A 17664-nucleotide genomic window follows, 5' to 3' on the forward strand; every position below is an offset into this window, starting at 1 on the left:
CCATCGAGTCAGTGATGCCATCCAGCCATCTTATCCTCTGTCGTCCCCTTCTCCTCCTGCCCCCAATCCCTCCCAGCATCAGAGTCTTTTCCAATGAGTCAACTCTTCGCATGAGGTGGCCAAAGTACTGGAGTTTCAGCTTTAGCATCATTCCTTCCAAAGAAATCCCAGGGCTGATCTTCAGAATCGACCAGTTGGATCTCCTTGCAGTCCAAGGGACTCTCATTGGCAAAACTAATACAATTTTGTAAAGTTTAAAAATAAAATAAAATTGTAGTTGGAAAAAAAAAAAAGAGTCTTCTCCAACACCACAGTTCAAAAGCATCAGTTCTTTGGTGCTCAGCCTTCTTCACAGTCCAACTCTCACATCCATACATGACCACAAGAAAAACCATAGCCTTGACTAGACGAACCTTTGTTGGCAAAGTAATGTCTCTGCTTTTGAATATGCTATCTAGGTTGGTCATAACTTTCCTTCCAAGGAGGATCTTCAAAAATTCTGTTTTTCATCTACAGAAGTGAAAACAACAAGTGAATAACAACAACAAATAACAAATAAATGAGTGTTCAATAAATCATACACAGGACTATTTCCTTTATATTTCTGTCCTTAAGAACTTTGAGGAATTAACCAAATAAATTGTATTATTGTTTCTTCGGGGAAAATATCATTACTTAAAAGGCACATTTTTGAAACTTAAGAGAAGAGGAGATGTTTTAACTTTTTGCCTATTTTTTAAATGGAACGTTGGATAATCATGCTATCAACACTCTTTCATATTCATACTGACTGACTACAACATGAAAGATGAATGCATATTTGGATAAGATCTGGTATAGTTTATGTAAGTTTCTGGTATATTTAACATTGTTACATAGTTTATATAAAGCTAATAAGTATTGGTTTAATATACATACTTGAAGGTAGCTTCCCTGGTAGCTCAGCTGTTAAAGAATTCACCTGCAATGCAGGAAACTCTAGTTTGATTCCTGAGTCAGGAAAATCCCCTGGAGAAAGGATAGGTTACATACTCCATTATTCTTGGCTTCCCTGATACCTCAGATGTCAAAGAATCCATCTGCAATGTGGGAGACCTAGGCTCGATCCCTGTATTGGGAAGATCCCCTAGAGGAGGACATGGTTTGCCATGTCCCACTGGCAACCCACTCCAGTCCCAACCCACTCCAGTAGTCTTGCCTGGAGAATCCCCATGGATAGAGGAGCCTGGTGGGTTGCAGTCCATGGGGTTACAGAGAGTCAGAAAAGACTAACCAGACTAACCACGTGGATGCAACTGACCATGAAGGTAGCAAATTTTATGAGACAAAAAAAATAAAATTGTGATTCCATAAAATTTTCTAGAATTAAAATACTGTCAACACTTAAAGACATTAGAGGAATTCACTAAGTTCTAACTGAAGTTTCTAAAATATAATACTATGTATTATATCCTTATTATTAACAAGTAGTTATGAAATATTTGTATATTTTAAGAAGTCTAATAAAATACTACTTTGACTTCTTTATGTCTTATACATTTGTTTTTATATAATTATTATTCTAAAATTATTCAATTTTTAATTAGATAGGATAGAAATCTCCATTAATTTTGCCAGACTATATGTATGAAATTTGTCAGAAATGATTACCACATATTTAGATAAATTTGTCTTGGCTAAGGGATTCCCTGGTAGCTCAGCAGTAAAGAATATTCATGCAATAAAGGAGTTACACAAGACACGGTTTCAATCCCTGGTTTAGGATGATCCCCTGGAGGAGGGCATGGCAACACATTCCTGTCCTTGCCCAGAGAATCCCATGACAGAGGAGCCTGGCAGGCTACAGTCCATAGGGTCTCAAAGAGTCCAATATGACTGAAGTGACTTAGCATGCATGCATGCATGTCTTGGCTAAAACTCATTCTTGAATTTTATCTTTAATTTCTGTTCATATTATTTTGGTACTTTATTTTGGTAGCTTGTATCATCTTTTTCACTTTTAGGACAACATTGATTAGCACAACATTTTAATAAAGTAATACATAGACCTAAGAAATATTTATTGAAAAAATAAATAAGAAAATACTAAAATGATTAGATAGGGTGATACATCATCTTTAGAGTTGAGAAAAATATTGTTGCATTATCTATCAACATAAAGTTTAAACTCCTGGATAAAGTTGAACACTACAAGCACAGATTCTCTCTCTCTGCTGTTCCACACTACTAAGGAAGATAAATGGAAACTGCACTTTCTCTTTTTGCCTCTGTCCTATTTTCTGACCATAAAAACTGTCACAGTGATCAATTAAAATTGTGAACTTCTTCATTCAGTCCAAATGACAAAATTACTATTTTTGAAATAAGTTCTATCTTTCTGTTATAGGCACAATGAGTGATTAAAGGTAACAGCACTGAAAATTGTTAAACCTTTGTCTAAGAATGTAGGCAATCTTAAAGTTGACTTATTTTGATAAAAAGAAAAAGTAGAAATCTCACTTCATCTGTCTACTCAGTATGTTCAGGGTATGCTATGATGGGTCATAACAAAGGCAGAAGTTATTTATTTATTTTTACTTTCATTGGAAATTTATTTTATGGAACAGAGAGGCACATTACTCAACTCTTAAAAAGTAACAGGATGAATCTTGTGAAGGATTATAATTCCTCCAGTCTTGTCTTATACAAAACTTCTAAATATGTCTATTTTTTTCCTTTGCCTTGCTTTACAACTGAAGTTAAACAAAAATCACTCTCTTAATAACACATGAATCCTCCTCTTTATAAAACAAGTTTTACATTGTTTTGATCTTTTTGGGAGAATGTACAAAGACAATAGAATTTCCTAAAAGATGTGCTACATACATTTAACCGTTTAACAACTTGTGGAAGGCACCAACCACCATCAGTCTACAATTGAAATCCAAGTATAAGTTTACAGCCTGCCTTCTGTGTCCCCAGTTCTGAAACCCAGAACTCAGTTACAGTACTACAAATAGTACTGTAGCAAGCATGTAGTGAAAAAACACCTGCATACAAGTGGACCTGTGGAGTTTGTGTTGTTCAAGAGTCAGCTGAATTATTATTGAAGCTCAACAACAATGTCAAATTGTTATATGCAACAAGCATAATCTGATTCTGTTATAAATAATTATTTAATCCTAAATTTTTCTATGTAGATTTAGGTGACCTCATATCTTTGTATGAACTGTCATCCCTGGAAATGTGAAATTAACTTGAATATAAGAGATTTGAACATCCAGTTTACTGGGTTTTTCCTAAGACATAGAATCCCCAAATGCTAAAATGTGATTAATTACATAAGCTAATATAAAATACACAGAGTTCTTTAAAATAATTTTAACCACAGGATTCCTTTTCCAAATGAAATATTGTCCAGATGCTTACCATGTGAGACAGATAAAGTTTGTGGAATTAGGAAGCAGAAGTTCATGTGGGATGTGAGGGTTAACTTCATCTGTTTGCCCCTGATGTCCCTCTCCTTTCTTTAGATCAAGAGACTTCTGAAAGGTAATTTAAAAATAATTAGAAAAAGTATATTCAGAGGATTATATATAAACCCTTGTTCTAAAATAACATTTCTAAACTTGTCTACCAGATATGTTATAACTCAAAAAGGGGATTCCTTTTATTCAAGTATTCATTGTCAGAGCACTGCTCAGATGGTAAAGAGTCTGCCTGTATGTGGGAGATCTAGATTCAATCCCTGAGTTAGAAAAATCCCCTGGAGAAGGGAATGACTACCCATTCCAGTATTCTGGCCTAGATAATTCCACAGACTGTACAGCCTATGGGATTACAAAAAGTCAGACATGACTGAATGACTTTCATTTCATTTGTCAGAGCCCCTATTCTATAATTACAGTTTAATTTTCAAGGAAAAATAGATTAAATCCAAGCTTATTTCTACTCCCCTTGAATTTGGATTGGCCTGTGATTCACTTGACAAGTAAAATGCAGAAGAAATAATGTCATGAGGTTTAGAAAGCTCGACCTTTAGGCCATCTGGAAGCATCTATGTTAACACTGTTAGATTATTTCCTTTTGTCTATAGCAGCATGAGAGAACTTAGAATGAATTTAAAATGAAAGTTCACTTGCAGCGACAGGACAACACTGTCCCAGCTGAGCCAGGATTCTAGTTCACCCACCAGCTAAGTGCAACCGCATGGAAGTCTAAACAGGCTGGCCAGGTTCCTGTTGTCTTATGACTGAGCAGTTTTATGAGACGTGGGTTGGCAGATATACAGGGATCTTTTGGCTACTGAACCTGTGTGACCATCAGGAGAAGTCAATGGGATGAAGGTTGGCAGTGTGTCTGCTTTTGTGGGTCCAGATACAGCAATCAGTATATCCAAAGGATTATAATTTCTAAAGACATTAAAGTCTCAGATGGCTTATGAAACCAAACAGGTAATTATAGCTGATCATATTCCTATGCCCACACTTCTCAGTTTAGCCAAACTGTCAACATATCAATAGAAAATATTTGTCAGCGAGAAATAGAAGCTTTACCTAATATTGGCTTACATAAAAGTGTGTTCGTAGAAGTGTGAATACATAAAATTGTGAATACCAAGTTAGGACAGACATCAGAATCAGTGGATCCAGCCACTAAAAATATTCTAGAAATCTCTGTTCTTCTTTCCAAACCACCACCAGAATGTTACTTTATTCTATGGATGATTGCTTCATGATCATAAAGAGAGTTCCAGGAGAAACTGGGGCTAAGATTTCCTCATTTACAGACAGTGGGAATAAGTTATTTCTGAGGAAAATATGGTTAGGAACTTTTCTAAACTCCTCCAGGTTATATTGTGTTTCATTCAGCCTAGTGAATTCTAACTGGTTCCCAAGGAAGTAGGTCGCTTTGCTTTGAACTATAGTCTCTCACAGGGTTACTCCCGGGTTCAGATGGGGTCAGTTTACCTGGAATCACACAGGTAGTCAGAACAGAACAGAGGGTGTAGGCAGTTGCCTAAGGAGGAGGACGTGAATCCCAGGCAGTAAACAACATTCACAGTAGGCTATTCATTCTGGCTCATAAAAGTCTACAGTTGTCTGTATTTCAAGCATGCCAGTCTGTGTAGAATGGCCTATCTAATTTATCTTTGTCTAGATTGCTTTTTCTGGGCCTGAATTTCTTTGTATGTATATATATGTATATATATATATATATATATATGTAATTGTATATATATATATATACAATTTCTATGTATGTATATATATATACACATACATCCTTTTTAATGTTGAGATATAATTGACTTATGCATTATGTCAGGAAGAGAACATAATGATTCAGTATTTGTACATACTGTTAAATGATCACAATAAGTCTAGCAAACATTCATCATTACTCACAGTACAATTTTTCTTTTTGATGAGACCTCTTAAGATCTCTCTTTGATGGTTCAGTGGTAAAGAATCCTCCTGTCAATGCAGGAGATGCAAGAGATGCTGGTTCCATCTCTGGGTCAGGAAGATCCCCTAAAAAAGGGAATGGCAACCCACTTCAGTATTCTTGCCTGAAAAATTCCATGGAGAGAGGAGCCTGGTGGGCTACAGTCCATGGCGTCACAAAGAGTTGGACATGACTGAGCACAGGCACAAACAAGGAGATACACTACATTCCCATGACATTATTTTATAACTGGAAGTTTGTACCTTCTCTTATATTCTAGATCAAGGATAAAGTCTTATAAAGTTGATTGGGGAAACGTTTAAAGGTATTTAAAGATAATAAGAAATATTTTAGACTTCCCTGGTGGCTCAGAGGGTAAAGCGCCTGCCTACAATGTGGGAGACCTGGGTTCAATCCCTGGATCGGGAAGATCCTCTGGAAAAGGAAATGGCAACCCACTCTAGTGCTCTTGCCTGGAAAATCCCATGGAGCCTGGTAGGCTACAGTCCATGGGGTCGCTAAGAGTCGGACATGACTGAGCAACTTCACCTTACCTTACCTTACCTTAAGAAATATTTTAGAATTATTTTAGAACACAGGTTTTATAAACTAGCATTTTCATTCCATCCAGGGAACTTATCCCTTTTAGTGATCAACCGGCATATAGGTTATGAAGGAGTGGTCAGTTGTCCCAGGCACAGATCATGAATTAAACACACTCCTCTTCCAGCACCAGCCATCTCATCCTGTCCCTTAGCTATCTGAATGTAGGGCTTTTCCTGCAGGTGATCCCTCCCTTCCTTCTAACTTGCACAATGACCCGTGGCCTAATGATCCCAGGTTCTGTGGTCTGTATAGCCAGTCTTCCCAGTCACTCCAAGTTTGGATAGTGAAGGACATTATGAGGCATTATTATAGGCCTTGAGGTCAGACTGACTTAAAATGAGCCTTCACATACTGGCCCTCTGATATTAGGAAACCCATCTGACCTCACTAAGCCTCAGTAACATTTTACTGAGTTGTGCTGTGCTTAGTCACTCAGTCATGTTCAATTCTTCGCAACCTCATGAACTGTAGCCCACCAGGCTCCCCTGTCCATGGGAATTATCCAGGCAAGAAAACTGGAGTGAGTTTGTACATGTCCTCCTCCAGGGGATCTTCCCAATCCAGAGATCAAACCCAGGTATTCCGCAAGGCAGGCAGATTCTTTACTATTTGAGCCACCAAGGAACCCAAATGAACTTTTTGGTCAACCTGATACTATTGTGCTCACTCCCTTTTTCTTCTTCTCTCTCACAACACACACACACACACACACACACACACACACACACATGGCATTACACATACATAGAATGTTTAGATGTGACTTCCTAAGGTCCCAGGTTTACATTGTTTCCACCTATGACTATTGATCAGATTGACTGAACACCCAACTCAATAAATCTGGGGAAATATAATAAAAAATTGTTACCAGCTAGTCTCAGAGAAACATGGCTGAGCACTTCATGTGGAGAGATAACATCACAGATTTGAAACCTCAGAGTAATTGTTTACCACTCCCTCTTCTCTACAACCTATTAATTTCTAAATCCCACAGATTTTCATTCGGTAAACTATCCCATCTGTCCCCACTCTTTGATTTTCAAGGCAATCATCCTGGTACTGATCTGTGTTAATTCTTTCCCTGTCCAGCTTATGGCCTTTGCTTATAGTTTTATTTTATTTTAATTACAACTCATTGTACAGAACATCAAAAATGCTATTGCTTCTTTTCATTCAAAATAGGCCTTATGTAGCTGGGAAAATAAATGTTTTTAGACACCTAAGTTTAGGTTGATTTGCTGAGTCATAGTAGTTCTTTCTATTGAGATATAATCAATCTACATCACCATGCTGGTTTCAAGTGCACAACACAGTAACCTGATATTTCTGTACATCACAAAATAATCACCAGGACATGTCCAGTCACCATCTCTCACCATACAAAGATATTAGAGTATAATTGACTATGTTTCCCCAAACTGTATATTTCATTCCTGCGACCCATTTATTTTGTTACAGAAAGTTTGCATCTCTTAATCTCCCTCATCTATTTCAGTCCTCCCCAACTCATCCCCTCTGGAAATCACCTGATTATTCACTGTATCTATAAATCTAATGTGTTTTGCTATGTTTACTCATCACTTTAATTTTTAGATTCCATGTATATGTGACATACAAGTATTTGTCTTTGGTATATTTTTCTAAGAGTAATACTTTCTAGTTTCATCCATGTTATGATGGCCAGATTTCATTCTTTATAATAGATGAGTAGTATTTCATTGTGTATACACATCTTCTTTTATCCACTCATCTTTTGACAGACACTTACTTTGCTTCCATATCTTGGCTATTGTAAACAATGCTGCAATGAACAGAGGATTATATATATTTTCAAATTAATGTTTTTGTTTTCTTTGGAAAATACCTAGAAGTGAAATTTTATATGGCGCTTCTATTTTTATTTTTTTTTCATGAATTTTAATACTTTTTTTCCAAAGTGACTACACGAATTTTCATTCCCACCACAAGTGAACCAGGGTTGTCTCTTTTACCACATCCTTACCAATGCTTATTTGTTGTCTTTTTGATAGTAGCCATTCTGTAAAGAGTGAAGAGATATCTCATTATTGCTTGATTTGCATTTCCTTGGTATTTAGGGATTTTGAACATCTTTTCACACATCTGTTTGAAATTTGTGTTTTCAGTGGAAAAATGTCTATTTAGTCATTTTTTTAAATCAGTTTTTTTTAAGATATTGAGATATATGAGTGTTTTATATATTTTAGATGATTAACCCCTATTACTCATATTATTTGCAAATATGTTTTTCCATTCAGTAAATTGTCTTTTCATTTCTTGGTGATTTCCTTTGCTGTGCAAAACCATTTAAATTTAATTAGGTACATTCACTTATTTTTGTTTTTATTTCTCTTGCATTAGGAGAAACATCCTAGTAAAAGTCTTGCTATAACTTATGTTAAAGAATACTCTGTGTAGGTTCTCTTTCAGGAGTTTTATGGTTTCTGGTTTTAGGTCTATAATGCATTTTGAGTTTTCTTTTGTATATGGTGTAAGAAAGTATTTTCTGTACATTAAAAGCAAACTACAACAGAAAGAAAAGGCAAGATAATTATACCGTTTAAAATGGCATCAAAAAAAATAAAAGGCACAAATATTTAATTAAGTGAAAGGTCTATACTCTGAAAAAAATTGATTAAGGAAATTGAATATGAAATAAATAAATGGAAATTTAATGGATGGGAATAATTAATATTGTTAAAATATACATACTACTCAAATACATTGCTGATTTAATCAATTCCTCACCAAAGTACCCATGGCATTTTTCACTGAACTAGGACAAATAAAGCTAAAATTCATATGGAACCACAAAAGACCCCAAGTAGCCAAAGCAATCTTGAGAAACAGGATCAAAGCTGAATGTATCACATTTCCTGGCTGCAGACTATACAACAAAACTACAGTCATAAAAACTGTATATTACTGGTACCAAAAAAGACACATCAATTCAGTTCAGTCGTGTCTGACTCTTTGCGACCCCATGAATCACAGCATGCCAGGCCTCCCTGTCCATCACCAACTCCTGGAGTTAACTCAGACTCACGTCCATCGAGTCAGTGATGCCATCCAGCCATCTCATCTTCTGTCAGAGTCTTTTCCAATGAGTCAACTCTTTGCATGAGGTTCCCAAAATACTGTAGTTTCATCTTTAGCATCATCCCTTCCAAAGAAATCCCAGGGCTGATCTCCTTCAGAATGGACTGGTTAGATCCCCTTGCAGTCTAAGGGACTCTCAAGAGTCTTCTCCAACACCACAGTTCAAAAGCATCAATTTTTTAGCGCTCAGCTTTCTTCACAGTCCAACTTGCACATCCATACATGATCACTGGAAAAACCATAGCCTTGATTAGACGGACCTTTGTTGGCAAAGTAATGTCTCTGCTTTTCAATATGCTATCTAGGTTGGCCATAACTTTCCTTCCAAGGAGCAAGCATCTTTTAATTTCATGGCTGCAGTCATCATCTACAGTGATTTTGGAGCCCAAAAATATAAAGTCTGATACTGTTTCAACTGTTTCCCCATCTATTTCCCATGAAGTGAGGAGACCAGATGCCATGATCTTCGTTTTCTGAATGTTAAGCTTTAAGCCCACTTTTTCACTCTCCTCTTTCACTTTCATCAAGAGGCTTTTGAGTTCTCACTTTCTGCCATAAGGGTGATATCATCTGCATATCTGAGGTTATTGATATTTTTCCTGGCAATCTTGATTCCAGCTTGTGCTTCTTCCAGCCCAACGTTTGTGGAGGACAGTAAGCTTACTTAAATAATTACTCCATAAATTTGCCGTTCGTAAATAATCTTTTGAGTTAATCTTAGGCTACTAATTTTTATGTGTAATATATATTTCTATTTATTTAAATGCATAGAATGGATTGCTAAAATCACTGAAACATTGGGAAATTTAGGTCCTTCATTTTCAGTGTGACTAAAAACAATATATGAATTACTAGGGAAACTATTTTATAGCAGATATGCTTAAAAGGTCCTTCCCAACTGGATGATTCAAAACATATTCATACTTTTTTCACATTTTTTCAGAATTTTTATTGTTAGATGCATTTTCTATTAATCGGTTTGGACGAGGTTATGCTCCGGCAACAATTTTTGAAATATCACCACCTTAACAAAATTCAACTCCTCAGTTTTTATAAGTTTTTCTTTAACTCCCAAACCTTTACAAAATCTACTTCATTCAAAGCAGAAAACAAGAAAGTTGGAAGATTGTGCACTAGCTCTGAAATGCTTCAATTGGAAGAGATATACTATACCACCTGCAAACAGTGTTGAAAATATAGATGCTCTGTAGTAAGTCAATTTGGCACATTTTTTCTGATTATAAAAGAGCACCTAAATCATAACCTTTTTGAATTATGGAAGGAAAAATATGAATAAAACACTTTAAAACCAGTACCTTTCTTTTTCCAGATGACTACATGTGACACAATTTAAGTCATTGTCCTCAAATTCCATTAATTGTGATTAATAGCAGCAAAAATTTATTGGCTTACATTCATAATATATGTATATTTATATTGCATTCTATAAGTTACATACTAGTAGAATATTATATTAATTATAAAACATAGAACAAATGGAAATTCAGAATAATCAACATATTATTGAATAGAAATTCTAATATGTGTTTCTCCTCTCCCATTAAACACATCGAAGATTGCAGACAGCTCTAATAAGGGACATCATTTTTATGAAGAATCAAATGTGAGAAGACAAATCCCTTTTCACTTCTAGCTGGGCTTTCCAGGGACTGTGCTTCTCGGTGTTCAAAAGGAGAGAATTGTCGCTGATCAAGGGAGGGAAGTTACTCTGCTGCATCACATACCAAATGAAGGAAATGCTAGATACTTTTCTGATGTTTGCAACTCATACCCCAAAGGTAGAAGAAAGCAGTGGAATGGAGTAACCAGTCATTAAACTTTTTGCCATGAGTGCAATTCTAATTAGAGAGACATGTATGTGCTATGTAAATCAATAATTTGGTGGAAAATCAGTAAGACCTTTTGAGATTCATGCCCAGGCTATTTTGTTTCTGCAAATGAAAGGGTCAGTGGTGATCTCCCCACTTTTCTTTTCGCTATTCATGTCAGTGTTTGAAATGAAGCCAGTGGTTCTGAAAAACTCACTCTGAAGCTCTGGTAAGCTGAACATTTGTTCACATAGCTGCTTGTGACTGTCTCCAAGGAATAGTCCTTTGTATTTCTTTTCTACCTTCCAACTATCTTGAGTGCACTTTCAGTATTAGATTCTAACCCAGAACCTTGTGTTCCCCAAAATCCTGGAAAAAGCAGAAGATTGCTTATAGTGGTGAATGAAAACAACCAGCATAACTCAGAACCCATGTCAGAGACAGTGGGCCACCTGCATTATTCTATGTGACTTTACTGACACTGCCTAATAGTGTTTCTGACTCTAGTGTGTTTATCTCTGTGGATGCTGGATGGTTGAATAAGACGTCCACCAAGCAAGCTGCTCATCTTACAAAACCATTGCCCTTCCTGTGTGTCTGTGTTGTTTACTTCACTTGGCCAGGCTACATCCTTCTGCTTTGATTGGTAGTGAAAGAAGCAGGCAGCCTTTATAAGATGTGATTTTTAAAACATATGAATTTATCTTCTAAGAATAAATTTTGAAAATAGATATCTTGTTGCTAAATAAGGATAAATAGGTAAATTGTTTACATCTCCCCAATATAAAATTTTATAAGTTCATTATTGAGAAAAGACTGAATTTTGTGTAGACTGAATGATTACATCTTGAAATGCAAGAAAATTAGTTTTAATACTCATCTCAATAGGAGGGCTACTAACTTTCTCAGTTCTAATTCATGACTGCCTTTAATTTCAGCTTGACTCTTCATTATCAAAAAAATATTGCTGTGAATCCTTATTACCAAAAGCAATTGAAAACCACAAAATGGCCAAATGTAAATAGGTATTATTAAAGAGAAAAAAATATACCACTCAAAATACACATACATGCTATAAGAGTAATATTAAAAAGTAATCTTCTCTCCAGGAGCTTAATAAAATATACTATTTAGAGCATAAATTAATCAGGAAAGGAATATACTCCTTGTTTATGGTCAGCACTGTCATCTTACAAAATGCAAAGAGACTTCAGGATATATTGATGGAAAAATAAATCAATATATTGTTTCCAGTATAGTGTAATTAATTTATGCAACAGGTAGGATATATACAAACCTCATGGCATTACTTTATAAGAATTGATTTGCAGGCACTCCCTATTAAGTTTACCAGAGAAAACAATTCTGTAGTAAAACGTACTTAAATTCTCTATAAAATTTATGCAGACGTTTTTAAAAAGTATTGCTTATATATCAGCTCTATTATGCAAATGTCTCCTAAAATTCTGATAAGATCTTACTTGTTCTAGTAAAGTATCTATAATCCATATCAATAATCTAGACTTCATTTCAGACCAAAGGGAAAAAAAAAGTTATTGAAAGCATCTTAAAATATACTTTACATAAAAAAATAAAATAAATTATCCTTTCCTTCTCCTTTGTTACTCTGCTAGTTCAGTTGTAAATTGTTCATGAAAAACTTAGAGAATATATAACTGCAAAGATATCATAAGAAATATTTGTAAAGTTCATATAAATAGCTCACTTAAGTGGTAACCACAAAAGTTAGCAGTCTCTCATTATCTAACTCCTCTAAAGCACAACTTGAAGCTCCTTTTCCTAAGCCCCATACACCCAGTATTTGCATTCCAACATGAACTCCAAGTACATTCTTTCTAACCCCAGACCCCAGGAATGTAAACATCTAGGAGAACACGTCCACAAATCACCGTTCACCATGTTCGTCACTCAACCTCTTTAATCACAGTTATTGCCCTCTCTCCTGTGTCTCTAATTAAACTACACTAAATCTCATCCTTGTCAATGCTCTTTAAGTCTATACCTCAGCAATTGCACAGTCTCACGTTCAGAAGCTTTCCTTCATTCCTAGATCACTGTGATAAGCATACACACATTTTGTATTACTCTCATCTTGTCACCCTCAGTGGCCCTGTTCCATTTTTCTCTAGTGGCCTCTTTCACTCCTCCTCAGCAACATTTCTCAGGTGGTTGAGTGAAATATATTTCATTTAAAAAAAAATTAATTAATTTACTTTGATTGGAGGCTAATTACTTTACAATATTGTGGTGTTTTTGCCATATATTGATATGAATCAGCCATGGACATACATGTGATCCCCATTCTGAACCCCCTTCCCACCTCCCTTCCCACCCCATCCTTCTGGGTTGTCCCAGAGCAATGGGTTTGCCCTGCTTCATGTATTCAACTTGCACTGGTCATCTATTTTACATATGATAATATGCATGTTTAAATGCTATTCCCTCAAATCATCCCACCCTCACCTTCTCCCGCATAGTCCAAAAGTCTGTTTTTCACATCTGTTTCTCTTTTGTTATATTGCATATAGGGTCATTGTTACCATCTTTCTAAAGTCCATACATATGTGTTATATGGTTCTCTTTCTGACTTCACTCAGTATAATAGGCTACAGTTTCATCCACCTCATTAGAACTGACTCCAATGTGTTCTTTTTATAGCTGAACAATTTTCCCATTGTGTATATGTACCAAAACTTATTTATCCATTTGTCTGCCATTGAACATCTAGGTTACTTTCATCTCCTAGCTATTGTAAACAGTGCTTCAGTGAAGATTGGGATATGTATGTCTCTTTCAATTCTGGTTTCCTCAGTGTATATGCCCAGCAGTAGGACTGCTGGTCATATGGCAGTTATGTTTCCAGTTTTTAAGGAATCTCCACATTGTTCCCCATAGTGGCTGTCAGTCAGTTCAGTTCAGTTCAGTCGCTCAGTCACTTCCAACTCTTTGCGATCCCATGAATTGCAGCACGCCAGGCCTCCCTGTCCATCACCAACTCCCAGAGTTCACTCAAACTCACATCCATCGAGTCAGTGATGCCATCCAGTCATCTCATCCTCTGTCGTCCCCTTTTCCTCCTGCCCCCAATCCCTCCCAGCATCATAACCTTTTCCACTGAGTCAACTCTTCACATAAGGTGACCAAAGTACTTGAGTTTCAGCTTTAGCATTATTCCTTCCAAAGAACACCCAAGGCTGATCTCCTTTAGAATGGACTGGTTGGATCTCCTTGCAGTCCAAGGGACTCTCAAGAGTCTTCTCCAATACCACAGTTCAAAAGCATCAATTCTTTGGTGCTAGCTTTCTTCACAGCCCAACTCTCACATCCATACAGGACCACTGGAATTTCATGGCTGCAGTCACCATCTGTAGTGATTTTGGAGCCCAGAAAAATGAAGCCTGACACTGTTTCCACTGTTTCCCCATCTATTTCCCATGAAATGAGGAGACTGGATGCCATGATCTTCGTTTTCTGAATGTTAAGCTTTAAGCCAACTTTTTCACTCTCCTTTTTCACTTTCATCAAGAGGGTTTTTAGTTCCTCTTCACTTTCTGCCATAAGGGTGGTGTCATCTGCATATCTGAGGTTATTGATATTTCCCGGCAATCTTGATTCCATCTTGTGCTTCTTCCAGCCCAGCGTTTCTCATGATGTACTCTGCATATCAGTTAAATAAGCAGGGTGACAGTATACAGCCTTGACGTACTCCTTACTCCTTATACAAATTCACATTCCCACAGACAGTGGAAAAGGGTTACCTTTTCTCCAAACACTATCCAGAATTTATTGCTTGCTAACTTTTGGTGGCAGCCATTGTGACCAGGATGACATGGTACCTCATGGTGGTTTTGATTTGCATTTATTTGGTAATGGCTGATGTTGAGCATCTTATCATGTGTTTGCTAACCATCTTTATGTCTTCTGTGGAGAAATGTCTGTTTATGTTCCAAAATGCTCTGTTTAGGCTCCAAAATCACTGCAGATGGTGACTGCAGCCATGATATTAAAAGATGCTTGCTCCTTGAAAGAAAAGTTATGACCAACATAGACAGCATATTAAAAAGTAGAGACATTACTTTGCCAACAAAGGTCCATCTAGTTAAAGCTATGGTTTTACTAGTAGTCAGGTATGGGTATGAAAGTTGTACTATAAAGAAAGCTGAGTGCTGAAGAATTGATGCTTTTGAACTGTGGTGTTGGAGAAGACTCTTGAGAGTCCCTTGGACTGCAACGAGATGCAACCAGTCCATTCTAAAGGAGGTTAGTCCTGAGTGTTCATTGGAAAGACTGATGTTGAAGCTAAAACTCCAATACTTTGGCCATCTGATGCAAAGAGCTGACTCATTTGAAAAGACCCTGATGCTGGGAAAGATTGAGGGCAGCAGGAGAAGGGGACAACAGAAGATGAGATAGTTGGATGGCATCATTAATTCAATGGACATGAGTTTGGGTAAACTCTGGAAGTTGGAAATGGACAGGGAGGCCTGGTGTGCTCCCGTCCATGAGGTCACAAAGAGTCAGACAAACTGAGCGACTCAACTAAACTGTTTAGTACTTTGGCCTACTTTTTGATTGGACTGTTTATTTTTCTGATACTGAGCTGCATGAGCGGCTTGTATATTTTGGAGATTAATTCTTTGTCAGATGTTATATTTGCTATTATTTTCTCCCATTCTGAAAGCTGCCTTTTTATTTTGCTTATAATTTTCTTCATTCTCCAAAATCATTTAAGTTTAATTAGGTCTCACTTATTTGACTTTGTTTTTATTTCTATTAATCTGGGAGGTGGGTCATAGAGAATCTTGCTGTGATTTATGTCAGAGAGCGTTCTGCCTATATTTTCCTCTAAGATTTTTATATTTTCTGGTCTTGCATTTAGATCTTTACTCCATTTTGAGTTTATTTTCATGTATGGTGTTAGAAAGTGTTCTAATTTTTTTTTTTTTTTTTAACATGTGGTTGACCAGTTTTCCCAGCACCACTTTTTAAAGAGATTGTCTTTTCTCCATTTTTCATTTTTGCCTCCTTTGTCAAAGATAAGGTGTCCATAGTTGTTTGGACTTTTCTCTGGGCTTTCTATTTTGTTTGATTTATCCATATTTCTGTCTTATGCCAGTACCATATTGTCTTGATGATTGTAGCTTTGTAGTATAGAGTGAAGTTCCTCCAATTCCATTCTTCTTTCTTAAGATTGCTTTGGCTATTCAAGTTTTTTTTTTTTTTTTTTTTCTTTTCGCGGCCCTGAAAAGGGCCTTTAGTTTTTCTAAAGGTTTCAAGCTAGATGCTTTGCTCAACCACCAAAACCGTAAAGGGTACGGCCCTGACGTTTGAGCGCGTAGACCACATCCATGGCGGTAACAGTCTTGCGCTTAGCGTGCTCCGTATAGGTGACCGCGTCCCGGATCACATTTTCCAGAAACACTTTCAGCACCCCACGAGTCTCTTCGTAGATAAGACCAGAAATACGTTTGACGCCTCCACGACGAGCCAGACGCCGGATAGCTGGCTTAGTAATACCCTGAATGTTGTCCCGCAAGACTTTGCGATGGCGCTTAGCACCCCCCTTGCCCAGGCCTTTGCCACCCTTCCCACGACCAGACATGGTTGCTGTCGCAATCTCAAGTTTTTGTGTGTATTTGTTTACATACAAATTTTGAAATTATTTGTTCTAGTTCTGTGAAAAATACTTCTGGTAACTTGATAGGGCTTGCACTGAATCTAAAGATTGCTTTGGGTACTATACTCATTTTCACTATATTGATTCTTCCAATCCATGAACATGGTATATTTCTCCATCTATTTGTGTCATGTTTGATGTTTTTCATCAGCGTTTTATAGTTTTCTATGTATGGGTCTTTTGTTTCTTTAGGTAAATTTATTCCTATTTTATTCTTTTCATTGCAATGGTCAAAGGGATTGTTACCTTAATTTATCTTTATATTTTCTCTTTGTTTGTGTATAGGGATACAAGGGATTTGTGTGTAATAATTTTATATCCTGAAACTTTATTATATTCATTGATAAGCTCTAGCAATTTTCTGGTGGTGTCTTTAGGGTTTTCTATGTAGAGGATCATGCCATCTGTAAACTGAGAGTTTTACTTTTCCTTTTTCAACCTGGATTCCTTTTATTTCTTTTTCTTTTCTGATTGCTGTGACTAGGACTTCCAAAACTGTGTTGAATAGTAGTGACGAGAGTGGGCACCCTTGTCTTGTATTGATTTTAGAGGAAATGCTTTCAATTTTTCACCATTGAGGATAATGTTTGCTCTGGGTTTGTCATATACAGCTTTTAGTATGTTGAGGCATGTTCCTTCTATGCCTGCTTTCTGGAGAGTTTTTGTCTTAAATAGGGGTTGAATTTTGTCAAAGGCTTTATCTGCCTCAACTGAGATAATCATATGTATTTTATCTTTCGATTTATCAATATGGTGTATCACGTTGATTGATTTGCAAATATTGAAGAATCCTTGCATCCCTGGGATAAAACATTCTGGGTCATGATGTATGATCTTTTTAATATGGTGTTGGATTCTGTTTGCTAGAAATTTGCTGAGGACTTTTGCCATCTATGTTTATCAGTGATATTGACCTGCAGTTTTCTTTTTTTGTGACATCTTTGTCTGGTTTTCACATTAGGGTGATGGTGGTCTCATAGCAATAGT

The 17664-nt window shown here is 36.5% G+C and overlaps 1 protein-coding gene across 1 annotated transcript; it reads right to left on the bottom strand.

Moving 5' to 3' along the window:
• Positions 1–16258: 16258 nt before the first annotated feature.
• On the bottom strand, positions 16259–16612 carry LOC147365545 (histone H4). Its single transcript, XM_086316138.1, has one exon. The coding sequence runs from the start codon at positions 16600–16602 to the stop codon at positions 16291–16293; it is 312 nt and encodes a 103-aa protein (XP_086172264.1). The 5' UTR covers positions 16603–16612; the 3' UTR covers positions 16259–16290.
• Positions 16613–17664: the final 1052 nt, after the last annotated feature.

Source organism: Bos grunniens, chromosome 9 (genome assembly GCF_055505025.1).
Source record: "Bos grunniens cultivar Pamir isolate PY7600 chromosome 9, Bosgru_T2T1.0, whole genome shotgun sequence".
In the NCBI taxonomy this organism is placed as follows: Eukaryota; Metazoa; Chordata; class Mammalia; order Artiodactyla; family Bovidae; genus Bos; species Bos grunniens.